Source organism: Tupaia chinensis, unplaced genomic scaffold (assembly GCF_000334495.1).
Source record: "Tupaia chinensis unplaced genomic scaffold, TupChi_1.0 Scaffold143646_1, whole genome shotgun sequence".
NCBI classification, from domain to species: Eukaryota; Metazoa; Chordata; class Mammalia; order Scandentia; family Tupaiidae; genus Tupaia; species Tupaia belangeri.
This window is the reverse complement of record NW_006203494.1, coordinates 222,905-236,493: the sequence shown is the minus strand read 5'-3', so window position 1 is coordinate 236,493 and position 13,589 is coordinate 222,905. Positions and strand designations below refer to the sequence as shown.

The 13,589-nt window shown below is 66.7% G+C and overlaps 2 protein-coding genes across 2 annotated transcripts in view; both read right to left on the bottom strand.

The window, feature by feature from the left end:
• Positions 1-307: 307 nt before the first annotated feature.
• Positions 308-6,289, bottom strand: XKR8 (XK related 8; the record flags this gene model as incomplete). Its single annotated transcript, XM_014582553.2, is given in 3 exon segments — positions 308-3,627; positions 4,630-4,826; positions 6,043-6,289. Coding segments are annotated over 3 exon segments (1,154 nt in total), but the record flags the coding sequence as incomplete, so codon positions are not given.
• Positions 6,290-6,587: 298 nt separating this feature from the next.
• Positions 6,588-13,589, bottom strand: part of SMPDL3B (sphingomyelin phosphodiesterase acid like 3B) — a 36,686-nt gene continuing 29,684 nt past the window's right edge. The window contains exons 4-8 of the mRNA XM_006164595.3: positions 12,267-12,410; positions 11,346-11,518; positions 10,025-10,205; positions 9,800-9,933; positions 6,588-7,114 (exon numbers count right to left, since the gene is read on the bottom strand). Of these exons, the coding sequence (XP_006164657.2) occupies positions 6,662-7,114; positions 9,800-9,933; positions 10,025-10,205; positions 11,346-11,518; positions 12,267-12,410 (1,085 nt within the window). The 3' untranslated portion in view covers positions 6,588-6,661. The remainder of the gene's footprint in view (positions 7,115-9,799; positions 9,934-10,024; positions 10,206-11,345; positions 11,519-12,266; positions 12,411-13,589) is intronic.

The window sequence follows — 13,589 nt, the reverse complement described above, 5'->3', positions numbered from 1 at the left end:
CCATCCCCCCAGGGGGTGATTTCCTGCTTTCTGTCTCTCTGTCTCTCTCTGTCTTTGGCGAGTGCACGCACCCTGTAGGAAAAATCTCTCAAAAAAAAAAACCTCATGCCGGGCGAATGTGTGCCCAACATCCCGAGAGAATAGAGGAGAAGGGATCAAGGCATGGCCACCCCCCTGGGAGGGTGATTTCTCAGTCTCTGTCTTTCTGTCTCTTTTTGGTGAGTGCACATTACCCTATAACAAAAAAAAAACTCTCAAAAAAAAAACCCAAAAAACTTTGTTCCAAGTCCCAGACCTGGTGGCTTGCTTTCTCACTTTCCTTCTCTCTGTAGGACTGTCTTTCTCTGGGTGAGTGAAAATTATTGAATGAATGAATGATTTGTTTTAGGTTTTGCCAGAGGGCGTGCGCGTGCCAGTAAGAGAGGAGGCACGAGGATGGCCGTGCCGCAGCCTGCTCCATCCGCCTCGCACGCGCACGCCTGGGAGGCAGACCTCGGCCACGCAGAAGCCCAGCATCCTGGCCACCACACCCTGGGGACCCCGTTCCTAAGATCACCCCAGGCTGGGGGCCCTGGGCCCAGGATTTCTTCTTTCTCTTGCTAAGAGGTTTTCGCCTCAGGACGTGTGCTGGCTAGAAAGGAGCCAGCGTGAGGAAAATGAGGGAAGTGATAGATCCCACGGGGACGGCGCCCGCAACCCCTTCTTTTCTGTCCTCTCCCCGGGATCTCGGGCACACACGGACACTTGCCTGGGGAGTTTCCAACCGCCAGGTTCAGGACCTGAACCACAGTTGGCCATGTGGAGTCCAGCGACGTAACTGCTACTCCAGGTACTGGCCCCAGCCCTGGGATTTTTAGGGGCAGGCCTGTGACCATAGGTCTGGGGTCTCAGCGTTCGCTGAGTGGAGAGACAGTGAGTCCAGCCGTGTGCCGCGTGCACTTGGACATGCCCGTGGAGAGAATGACTCCCACGGGGGCACACCGGCTCACACTCCTTCCCCTCCCTGCCCCCAGCAAGGTCTCTCCCGAGGTGGCTGGCGCTCTAAGAAACAATGACAGTCACAGATGGGGGTAGGGTCCAGGGTCCAGTGTCCCTTCTGTCAAATTGCAACCATTTGGGGTATTTTACTGGCCCACGAAATCGTCTGGAAGTCACTAGGCTGGTCTGAGTCCCTTCTGCCATGACTGTGTGGAAGTCAGTTGCACCCCTGCCAGAGCCGGCCTGGCCCCAGTCTCCATCCCTGTTCACCCGGGCTCAGCCAACAGCAGTGCTGCATGCCCTTCTTGGGGCTCCTGGGACCTAGGCCCTCAGAGCAGGCCCTGCCACCAGGTCCGCCCCTCGCAGCACCCGTGGCCACCCTGTAGTCGGCACAGCCTCCTCTGCGGGATGAGGCTGGCTCTCCCTTCCCTTTAGAGCTTACGGTGTGTCCCTGTCCCCCGCTCTGTTTTTCTCAGCACTTGACACCGAGCTCCTGGGTCCCCTTACTTGTCCTCCATGGGCAACCTCTTCTGTTCCCGTTCTCTGGCTCACAGACCTCCCTAAAGCCACCTTGTCCTGCACCCTCAAAGCTCCCAGCCAAGACCCTCCCTCCTGTCCGGCGCAGCCGGTGAGAACGCCCAGTGCCTGGCTCACCGGCTTCTGAGACCTGCAGGTGGCCGGGCGGCCTCACCAAGGCAGCCCCTTCCGTGTGCCAGGGCCTCGGCCAGTTGGAAGGGTGGCCCATGCCCAACCCTGCTTCACGGGCTCAGCACCCTGTGGACTGCGTTCACTGACGCGTCCGGCTGGAGGGTTTCAGGAGGTCTCAACCCTGGCGAAGAGCACACGCATCTTGCACGGAGACGTGTACACACCCCCTCGTATGGGGTCAGGAGTCAACCAACACCCCAGATGTGGGTGCAGGTTCCCAAGGCACTTGGCAGAAAGGCGGCCATCGGGGCTGGAGCAGAGGCCAGGTCGGCTACAGTAGGACTCGGAGGGCTGCTGCGCCCCGAGCTGGGCACCACTGGCCTCCATGCCGATGACCCCGCCCAGGGCTGGTCGGGCGGCAGGTGGCCTCGTGCCAGGCTCCAAGGACACGCCGTGGGGGGTGGGCAGTGGCACAGCACTCCGCCGGCCGCACCTGGGAAGGCCCGGCTTGCAACCAGGATGCACACACCATGGGGGGCCCGCAGCCGGGGCAGCACAGCACTGGAGCCGCCTCGGCCACGCTCACTCGCTCACGGAAGAGACCTAGAACAAGGCGCTCAGGCCAGCAGGTGGCGTGGGGGTTAAGGCAGCTATGTCTCACATGGCTGACTGCATGGTTCAAGTCCCAGACCCAGAGTCTTGAAAATCTCAGGACACACAGCCTGTATGAGCCCGTGCCCACCCACCTGGGAGGAGGGAGAAGGGACAGTGGCAGGCCCATCCCCCAGGGTGCTTTCTCATGTTCTTTTTGTCTCTCTCCAGCAGTGCGTGTGCCCTATGGCAAAAGAATGTTTTAATTTAAAAAGAAAAAACCTCCCAATAAATATTTGTTGGTGGAAGGGGTGGGCAGTGAAGGATGGCCCAGAGGATGGCTGGGAGTCCCAGCGCCTCCCAGCCCCGGCCAGGGCGACCAAGGGGGGACTGTGCCGCCCCCCTTGCTTCCGAGTGGGCCGCGCGGAGGGCACCGTCAGGGCACACTGGGCTCCCTGCGGCCGTGCTGCTGGGGCAACACGGGGCCCTCGCCTCTCTGCCCGGAGCAGCGAGCACATCGCAGGGCCCTGACCCAGGCCCAGCCCGCCCCCGCCCTGCCGGTGGCCCCTGGAGGCAGGCCGTCCTGCTCAGCGCGGTCTCTGAGCTGGCACAGATGAGGCACTCCGCCCTCACAGAGGGAACCGGGTGCACTGACCCCCGCCCTCGCCACCCTCCTGCCCCCTGGAGGTCTGACTCTGCCTTAAAGGACACCGTTGGCCTCTCCGGTCTCCAGCAGGGCAGCCTCCTCCTTAGCCGTGAGGAAAAACCTCCGGGCCAAGTGGGCCAGGCGCCGGTTCTGGGGCAGCTGAGCCCGCCCCGGGGCAGGGAGGCTCCGGGCCCCGTCCACACAGTCGGACTCCGGGCGGCAGTGCGGATGCAGCCAGTGGTAGTAGGCCAGCCGCAGGGCCAGCCCCAGGAGGAAGCAGGCGCCTCCCATAGGCAGCCACACCTGTGCTGAGACCCCAGTGGACAGCCCGGCGTCCTGAGTCGCCCAGGTGGCCGCCAGGAGAGCGCTGTCACTCAGGAGGAAGGCCAGGTGGATGGTGGCCCGGCCTCGGGTGCGGCCCTCAGCCACGTTGAACCAGGAGAAGTAGAGGATGGTGGCCACCGTGGCCCGGTACAGCCACTCGGAGCGGGGGTCTGGCATGAAGTCCGTGCCTTGGAGCCACACCCAGGAGAGCAGCACCAGCCACAGGCCCAGGAAGTGCAGGGCCACGACGCGGGGGAAGAGCGCGGAGAACAGGGCCACGGCCGCCACGCGCGGCCACAGCAGCAGCAGGTTCCACAGGAAGTAGACCACGGAGGAGCCCAGGCCCAGGAGGGGCCGGGCAGGGAGGCAGGTGCGCAGGGCCCGGTGGTAGTCCAGCAGTGCCCACGCGATGCCCACGAGGGACGTGCCAACGCCAACCCCTGTGGAGCCAGAGCAGACAGTGAGTGGCGGGCTGAGGGCCAGGGCTGTGGGCCCCGTCCTCAGTTCGAGAAGCTCCCTTTGTCGAGCGGGCAGTCTCACAGTAGCGGAGCGTCGGGCCACACACTGGCCCGTGCACTCCTGCAGTGCTGGCTTGGGCCGCCACGCCCCCGCCCTCCAGGGGCCCCGCAGCCACCCGAGTCCCGGAGCCAGCCCCACGTGCAGGGCTGCTATGGCGAGGCCCTCCACAGGCACAGGCCTGGCTGCGTGGAGGCAGCACAGCCAGGGCGGCATGTACAGGCGGGGAAGGCAAAGGGAAGCCCTCGCCCGAGTGGATGGGGGCTGGTGTCCTACAGAGGCCACCGGCTGGGCTGTGACTTCCTTCTTACGGGCAAAACCCTCCACAGGTTCCTCGCTGTGCCAACTTCTGTGGTTTATGGGGCCCTGTCAGTCTGTCACCAGCCCCTGCCCTTTCCGATCACCCCACCTGCCACACTGTGACCACCTGATGGCAGCCTGGCCACCCAGCAGGGACTACAGCCAAGAGAGGCGGTCGCCTGGCTCACACTGTCCTCACCACGGTCTGGGAGGCCTCAAGCGCCCACACTTCCCTCTCTTCCCAACAGTGGGTCCCGGCTAAGATGCACTGGGCAGCCCAGTGGCCTAGTGGTTAGGGAACCGGGTCCCACAGGGCCACCGAACCACAACAGCTTGAAAAAAATTGCCGTGCGTGCGTGTGTGTGTTCCAAATCCGGACAGGATGGGAAAGTGGAGGAGGGCTTCGCTGCGGCCACACCCCACCCCAGTCTGCCCTGTCCCTGTCTCTCTGTCTCAGTCGAGTAACCCATCCTCTAAGAATTAAAAACAACTCCTCATGTTCCAGGCACCGTGCTTCCCCCGCGTCAGCCTCGCAAGGTGGGGCGTCTGGTAGGCTCGCCCCACGGAAGAACCCGAGAGCCTGCGCCCGCCCCGAGTGGCCGGGTGGGGCAGGCCGGCGCACTCACACTGGTAGCACTCGGCCCGGCCGGTGTGCAGGATGATGGCCAGCACCAGCGTGAGCTGCGGCGTCGTCTCCAGGAAGGTCTCGAACAGGCGCAGCATGCTGACGTCCAGGGAGAGGAAGTCGGCGTAGGCCAGGTCGAACTCCGAGGGCGCCTCCTGCTGCCACACCAGCAGACCCTGCCGCAGCGCCTGCATGCACCTGGGTGACCAGGGGCCCTGAGTGTCCCGCCGCTGGGCTGCAGACGGCCCGGCCTCACTGCGGCTCACCGGCGGGCTGTGGGCAGGCAACCTAACCCCGGCATGTCCCCGCCTGGAAAACGGGGAGAAAGACAGCGCCTCCTCTGGCTGGCAGGCCCCGGCCCGCTTCCTGCTCCAGAGCCCGTCACCGGGGAACAGCCGCGAGCAGCTGCGAGTGGCAGGGGCGGGGCGGCGCCCCCGCACCCGGACGCGGGGGCCCGCCCGCGGGCGGCGGCGAGTGGCAGGACTGGGACTGCCACCAAGCCCTGTCCGTACCCCAAGACCTATAAATTGCTGAGGCAAGTGGCAAAGTTCAGCGTGCCTGAGAACTGGGGTGCCTGGAGCGTGGCCAGACAAGGGTGGGCCGTGCCAAGGGAGAGCTCCCCGGCCTGACGGCAGGCAGGGCCGGGGCAGGGATGAGCCAGGGATGGCCATCCGGCCTGAGGCACAGGGCAGATCTCACTGCACATGCATTCGTCATATGCCCAGGACCGCCTCCCTGCCAGGGCACCCCCCACCCAACCCCCCAAGGAGGTGGGACAGTGGGACCGTGTGTGACAGCACTGCCAGGCAGAGACCCCGGCCACCCACCCAGCTCCAGCGGTGATGCTGAGGCTGGGCCTCCTGTCTGGGTTGGGCCAGCTCTGAAAGTGCACGGATGCACACTGGCTGGGCCCAGGCATGGCCGAGACAGACCCACCTCTGCCCTCTCGGTGCTCTGGGGGTCAGAAGAGAGAGGGGTGCAGGCCTCGGGCTGAGGGACAGGACTGCTCTGCACTTCAGGGGCTGCTGGAACTCCATCAAGAAGAGTGCTCGCGCAGGGCAGCTGCAGAGGCCACTGCTGCCCACCCCCGGGGAGCTAGGGCTGGGCTGAGACGGGAGGGTGACCTGCAGCAGGCCCTGCCCACGCTGAAAGGCCCAGCTCCAACATCCTTCCTCTCTGGGTCCAGCCCCAGTGGCGCTTCTCACTGTGGGACTGCACCTCCTGGGAACACCAGGCTCTGACTCGAGCCACCGCAGCGTGCTGCACGTGGCACGGGAGGTCAGAGGCTGGGTTGCCTTCCTTTACAGGGTTGGGCGCTCTACAAGCCAGGTGCGCCAGGGCTCCCCGCGCCCCAGCCCTCCCGCAGGCCGGGTGCCTCCTGGTCTGGGCCCCCTGCCCCTGGCAGTGGCCTCACCTGTACAGGAAGCCGAGCTGCAACAGGTGCAGCAGCGCCAGGCAGCGGCCAGGGGGCTGCCAGGGGTGCAGGCCAGCGGGGTCGGCGCGCAGCCACAGCCAGCTGAAGAGCTGCAGGGCGGCCGAGGCGAGGCCCAGCAGCGCCAACGCCAGCGCGGCCCAGAGGTAGCGCCCTCCCAGCGCGTACTGGCCGGCGGCCCACCGTTCGGCGCCCAGGTCCAGCAGGAAGGCGGCGGTGCCCAGCACGCCTCGGCGGCAGGTTCTCGGCAGTAGGAAGGAGGTAGCGGCCGGAGCTGCTGGGCGGGCCTTCCCGTCCCGCCCCGTCCGGGGAGGAGCAGCCTGCACGCCCCGGGCCAGCCCTGCCTTGGAGCCACCCCGCCCCTGCTCTGGGGTGCCTCAGCCCCAAGGCCGCCCTCGCCCAGGGCCTGGGACGGCTGGCTTCTGCCCAGGCCCCCTCGTGCACGGGGCCCACAGGCGCGTCCCCCGCCTGGTGTCCCCAGGGCCGCGGCGGACCGATCACGAGCCCCGCAAAGAATAACACGGGCAGGCAGGCCGGGCGTCGTTCTTGTGGGTAATCCCGAGAGAGGCATGCTTGCGGGCCGGGCCTCGCCCCCGCCCCCTCACTCCCCACAGAGTCCGGCTGTCCGGGGCGACCGCGGGGCGGAGGGCGCCCGGGAGGCCGCGGCGACGCCATCAGGGCAGCGGACGAGCACAGCCTGCAGCGCCAGCAGCAGCAGCAGCAGCAGCAGCCAGGGCGCGGGCGCCGGCCGGGACGCGGGGTCGGTGGAGCCCAGGCAGGCGTAGTAGGCGGCGAAAGCCACGTGGCGCATGGCACACACGTGCTCGGTGCGGCAGCGCTCGTCGCAGGCCCCGGCATCGTAGCCCACCGAGTTGTAGACGAAGTAGCGCTGCAGCGCGTCCCGGTTGCCGGTGATGCGGCCCAGCGCCTCGTGCATGGAGCGGGCGCTCGCATCGCGCACCCCGTAGGCCTGGGTCAGCCGGTACTCGAGCTCCCAGCGCGGAGTCCCCTGTGCGTTCGCCTGGCTCAGGTTCATGAAGTAGGTCACCATGTCCTGGAGAGGGCACAGAGGTGGCCCTGAGCAGCTGACTCCGCTGCGGAGTCTGCCCGGCTGGACATCAGCTGGGAGCACACACCTTCCCCTTCGTGGGGTCACCGTGGGGACACAGGCCAAAAGAGGTGAACTGGCTTGGCCAGGGCCAGGAGCTGTGGGGGCAGAGGGGGCCTAGGGCAGCCGCCCGCGGCCTGTGTGCCTGTCCCAGCAGGCTCCAGCACCCGGCCTGTGGGTCTTACAGGAGCAGAGGGACCGCACTCTGCCAGCCGCCACCTTGTCGGGGCATGACGGCACTGCAGGAGGGGCTCGGCACCCACCCCAAGCCAGCGGAGCCTCTGCAGGACTGGATGGTGAAGGCGAGGGCCGCACCTCCAGTTGCACTTGGGGACCTGTTTCGGGTCGCACAAGCATTGCTTCCAGCTGCAGAGCCAGATTGCGCGGCTCCCAGACCCTGAACTCCCACTTGAAGTCGTGCAGGCAAATACGCTGAAAAGCTAGTTAGCGGCAGTACTGGGCTTTGAACCGAGGCCTGTCTGACTCGCTGCCTGGAAGGGACTGAGCACAGACGTGGGCTGGACGGGGGCCTGTCTGCCTGCCACCCCTCTGCCAGCCCTCTGGGTGCAGGGCACACAGGAGGCCAGACTCCCGCCATCCGCGCCTCTCTGTCAAGCTCACGTGCCCTACAGCAAAAATCTCTCATAAACAGACACGTCGCTCTGCTGCTCCGGCTGGCACAGTCCTCGCCTTCCCTGTGCCTGCCACCTCGGCCCAGGGCCACCATCCTGTCCCCGTGTCCTCTCGCTCTCACTAAGTGCGTCCCGTTGAGTGAGTGAGGGGCGAACTTATTGCCGTGTTGGCAGCCGTGACCCTACTCTGAGGGTGAGGGGCGGCTCAGTGGGTAGAGGCTGGAGCGTGGGTCTGGCGGGAAGAGGCGGGCGTGGGCTCGAAGCTGAACTGGGCACTCTCGAATACCAAGCCGAGAAGGTCCAACTTTATCTTGAGGGCACTGGGGAGCCACTGAAGGTTGTGAGCAAGAGATGAGATGACAGCACTGCTCTGGAGGGGCCCGGCCTCCTGCAGTGCGTGGCTGGGGGGCGGGGCTGTGGCAGGGACCCGGGGCAAAAGGAAGCGGGGCCACAACGGCTTGAATCTGAGCCTGGGCCCAGGCTGGTGGGGGCCCAGCTGAGAGTCAGGCTGGCCGCGCGTGCTCAGGGCCCTCCAGCCCCTCCACGGTCGGGAGACCCAGGGCTCCTAACCTGCAGGCTCAGCGTGGCTCGGTCATACTCGAACACCCGGATGCCTGGGTTGTTGGCTCCATTGGCCACCCCAGGTAGTGTGGTCTTCCATGGGGAGACGCCCGGCGTGAGGAACATGGCACTGATGGGGGCGCCTTCCAGGAGAGAGCGGGCTGAGAGACTGCGGGGCGTGGGGTGTGGGGCTGCAGGGCGCGGGGCTGCAGGGCGCAGGCCCTGGGCGAGTACCTGCCTGGTCGTAGAACAGACGGAAGCTGTCGGTGTGGTGGTGCCCGAAGAACTGCCCGGCTATGACTTGGTGGTGCTTCCGGACCAGCTGCAGGTACTGCTCGTTCAAGTCCTCCCGGAACCAGGCCTTGTTCCGCGTCTTCTCGAAGAACCCAGGGGGGACGTGGCCTGAGATGTACACCTACAGAGGGGCCGGGCAAGCTGGCCACCCGCCCAAGTGTGGCCTTCCGTGCCGTGCCCGGGTACGCCGGGCCCTCCTTCCCACCTCCCTGTGCCCGGTGCTGGCACACAGCCTTCCCAGCTCGCCACGCCTGGGTCCTGTCTCTTTGCCACTGCCATGTCCGCTGACGACACCCCAAGGTGGACCCGAGTGCACACCCTCCAGCAAAGGGGAGCACCACACAGGCTCTGAGGACTGCACAGGACAGGGCACACGGGGGGACTGCATGGGACAGGGCACACAGGGGCACTACACGGGACAGGGCACACAGGACTGCATGGGACAGGGCACATGGGGGACTGCACAGGACAGGGCACACGGGGGGACTGCACAGGGGGCACACAGGGGTACTGCACAGAGGGGGCGCAAAGGGGTACTGCACAGGGGGTGCATGGGGAACTGCACGGAGGGGGCACACAGGGGATTGCACAGGACAGGGCACACGGGGGGACTGCACAGGGGGCACACAGGGGTACTGCACAGAGGGGGCGCAAAGGGGTACTGCACAGGGGGTGCATGGGGAACTGCACGGAGGGGGCACACAGGGGATTGCACAGGACAGGGCACACGGGGGGACTGCACAGGGGGCACACAGGGGTACTGCACAGAGGGGGCGCAAAGGGGTACTGCACAGGGGGTGCATGGGGAACTGCACAAAGGGGGCACACAGGGGATTGCACGGGACAGGGCACACGGGGGGACTGCACGGGGGACACACGGGGATGCACAGAGGGGGTGCACGTGGGACTGCACGGGACGGGGCACATGGGGGGGCACACGGGGGACGAACTACATGGAGGGGACTATGTGAAGGGGCTCCATGCAGCAGGCACTACCGTGGGACAAGGCACAGCAAGACTCTCTGGGACAAGTCGGGCTAGCGCCGGGGCGCGGGCTGGTGGGGGCCCAGGTGAGAGTCAGGCTGGCCGCGCGTGCTCAGGGCCCTCCAGCCCCTCCACGGTCGGGAGACCCAGGGCTCCTAACCTGCAGGCTCAGCGTGGCTCGGTCATACTCGAACACCCGGATGCCTGGGTTGTTGGCTCCATTGGCCACCCCAGGTAGTGTGGTCTTCCATGGGGAGACGCCCGGCGTGAGGAACATGGCACTGATGGGGGCGCCTTCCAGGAGAGAGCGGGCTGAGAGACTGCGGGGCGTGGGGTGTGGGGCTGCAGGGCGCGGGGCTGCAGGGCGCAGGCCCTGGGCGAGTACCTGCCTGGTCGTAGAACAGACGGAAGCTGTCGGTGTGGTGGTGCCCGAAGAACTGCCCGGCTATGACTTGGTGGTGCTTCCGGACCAGCTGCAGGTACTGCTCGTTCAAGTCCTCCCGGAACCAGGCCTTGTTCCGCGTCTTCTCGAAGAACCCAGGGGGGACGTGGCCTGAGATGTACACCTACAGAGGGGCCGGGCAAGCTGGCCACCCGCCCAAGTGTGGCCTTCCGTGCCGTGCCCGGGTACGCCGGGCCCTCCTTCCCACCTCCCTGTGCCCGGTGCTGGCACACAGCCTTCCCAGCTCGCCACGCCTGGGTCCTGTCTCTTTGCCACTGCCATGTCCGCTGACGACACCCCAAGGTGGACCCGAGTGCACACCCTCCAGCAAAGGGGAGCACCACACAGGCTCTGAGGACTGCACAGGACAGGGCACACGGGGGGACTGCATGGGACAGGGCACACAGGGGCACTACACGGGACAGGGCACACAGGACTGCATGGGACAGGGCACATGGGGGACTGCACAGGACAGGGCACACGGGGGGACTGCATGGGACAGGGCACACAGGGGCACTACACGGGACAGGGCACACAGGACTGCATGGGACAGGGCACATGGGGGACTGCACAGGACAGGGCACACGGGGGGACTGCACAGGGGGCACACAGGGGTACTGCACAGAGGGGGCGCAAAGGGGTACTGCACAGGGGGTGCATGGGGAACTGCACAAAGGGGGCACACAGGGGATTGCACGGGACAGGGCACACGGGGGGACTGCACGGGGGACACACGGGGATGCACAGAGGGGGTGCACGTGGGACTGCACGGGACGGGGCACATGGGGGGGCACACGGGGGACGAACTACATGGAGGGGACTATGTGAAGGGGCTCCATGCAGCAGGCACTACCGTGGGACAAGGCACAGCAAGACTCTCTGGGACAAGTCGGGCTAGCAGGACACAGACCTCTGTGACTGGGCCATCCCTGAGGGCCGCCCGCCCATGGAGTGAGGCACAGACGTCAAGGGGTGCCCTCCAGGCCTCCGCACAGTGTGGGCTGCAGCCGAGGGGTGGTGGCGGTGGAAGGGGTGTGCACAGACCAGGGTCTGGAGGCCGGGTCCATCCCTGCCCCTTGAGCCTCTGGGCACTCCCTGGTGGTGGGGGCGGGGGCGGGTAGAGGTGCCCAGGAAGGAGGGCACTCCCACGGGCCAGCCAAGGACCCCCGTGCTGGGAACAGCTGGTGACCGGCAGGCCTCTTGGGAGGGTTCCAAGGCCCCTGGGAGGCTGAGGAGTGGCCAAGGCCGTGCAGGGAGCACTCACCTTCTCCCCGGCGTGGGCCGCCTGGGTCAGCACACCGTCCAGCCACTCGAGCTGGCCGCCAGGATCAGCCATGCCAGCCGTCTGCGCGTTGGCGCTGTAGTGCAGGTTGGTGTTGAGCACCAGGACCCGGCCCGCCCTGCCGAGCCCCGGTAGCTGCTCCGTGTAGAAAGCACCTAGGACGACATGCCAGGGAGGGCTGCAGGGCCAGCTGTGGCCGGACTCGCTCCACTCCCCACTCACCCCGTCCTCAGGAGAGCCCCTGGGTGAGACCAAAGGCCTGGGCCGGGCCTCTTGGGCTTAGATCCGGCCCTCCCACTGCCTGGCTGTGCGGCTCGGAGCAACGGCGGTGCTAGTGCCTGTCTCGCCGTCTGCGTAAAGGAGTAACTGAGCCATCTGCCTGCCCAGACCCGCTGCCAGGCCTCGGCCTCGCCAGGCTGGTTGTGCATGCAAGGCCCAGCAGGAGGCCACGGGAGGACCAGAGGAGGGCCAGGGTCTCCGTGCTGGCCGATGCCAGTCAGTGGCCATTCGGGCCCCCCAGTCACTTGTGGCCATGTCTGCAGATATTGGGTCGGGGGTACGGGCATCTCGGGGGCAGCAATGCTGCTGAATGCCCCTTGCTGCACGGGACAGCTCCTCGAGGGCCTCCGCCGAGGTGGCGGCTGAGCTGGAAGCCTGTGGATGCTGCTCCTTGGGCTATCAGAGTCGGGGGTGCAGACAGCGGGCACGGCCAGGTCATCGCGCATGCTGGGGCACCGGCGTGGCGCGGGCCCGGCCGAGTCGGCCCTCACCTGTGCGGTCCTGGTCTCGGGGTGCCTTGGTGGCACAGCTCGGGGGCGGGGAAAGAGCAGTATTGCTCAGGACCCACTTTCTCTGTGAGGACGAGGTCAGGGAGAGCCCCCGCAGCGGCCGGCGTGCCGGTACCTTCTTTGAAGAGAGCCATGGACTCGTTGCTCAGCCAGGGGCTCCACAGCTCTGCCACCCGAGTGTAGATGTCGCTGCTCCCGGCGGGGAACTGGTTTTTGGGGTGAAAGTCATGGTTTCCCAGGGCAGCATAGACTTTAGTGTCTGGGAGGCAAAGGAGAAACAGAGAACGCGCCCACGTCAGCAGCGAGCGGGTCCGGGCGCTAACACGCAGGGTGCGGCCCCGAGTGGCAGCACTGTCAGCACAGGGGACCAGACGTCCGGGCCTGGGAACTGCCGAGGGAGGGGCAGCGCGTCGCACCGCGGTCAGAGGCTGTGCGGGCCCGCGCAGCGCCGACCCTGCGCGGTGTGCTGCGCCCTGTCCTAGCCGATCTGGCCTCCCCTAGCAGCGTCTGGCTGGCCGGGAAGGCCTTCGCAGTGCGCCTCACTGGCGGCAGCGGACACCTGGAGGCCCAGCAGCAGCAGGGCGGCAGGTCAGGGGTGGCCTTAGACGGGGAAGCGCCACTCTGGGGGCGGCGGCAGGGGAGGTCTCCTGGGTCCCCGTCTCTGCGGCAGCTCTGTGCAGGCCGAGTGCCCCGGTCACCGCCAGTCCCTTGTCCTGGCTGTTCCTGCCCCGGCGTGGTCTCAGCCCTGTGGACACTAGTGGGGCTGCCTGCTGCCCGGCCAGCGCGCGACTAAGTCACCTTGGGACTCTTGTGGCCCCACGGGCATGGGCCGTCACTCCCCTCTCTTCCCAGTGGGAAAACGGAGTCCAGCTGAGGTCTCCCCGCTCTGGGATGGCCCTGCTGTGTCCGCCATGTGCACCCGTGATCTCAAAACTGGGCCAGCGGCGGGGTGGGGGAGGGTGGGGGATTAACGCGGCTGTACCAGGAAGGGCAGGCAGTCGGGAGCCCGCACCACTCTGTCCCCTCCTCTGGAACAAGGTGCTCGGCCTCTCGACCTCAGAGGCAGCACGACCAGCCCCTCCCTGGCCCTCGCACAGGCAGCCTGCCACCCTCTGGCCCCTTGCCTTTTCCTCTTTAGCCAGAGGGCGCGTGCACTCATGGGAGAGAGACAGAGACAGCGAGAGCAAGGCAGTGCCTGTGGTGGGCGTGGACGCCACAACCCAGTCCCTTCTCCATCCTGCTGGGATGTTTGTGAAGCCCCTACCAGGCCGGGCGCCCAGCCGTGTCTCCTGAGGAATGCAGGACCAGGAGAGGCCGCTCAGCCAGGGGCACCAGTCCTGTGTGTGCCCACACTGCAGGTGTGGCCAAAGTCACTGCCTGGAGCCAGGCCGGGCTCCAGGGTGTCTGAGGGGGCCTCCCAGGGAGCTGCCCCAGCCAT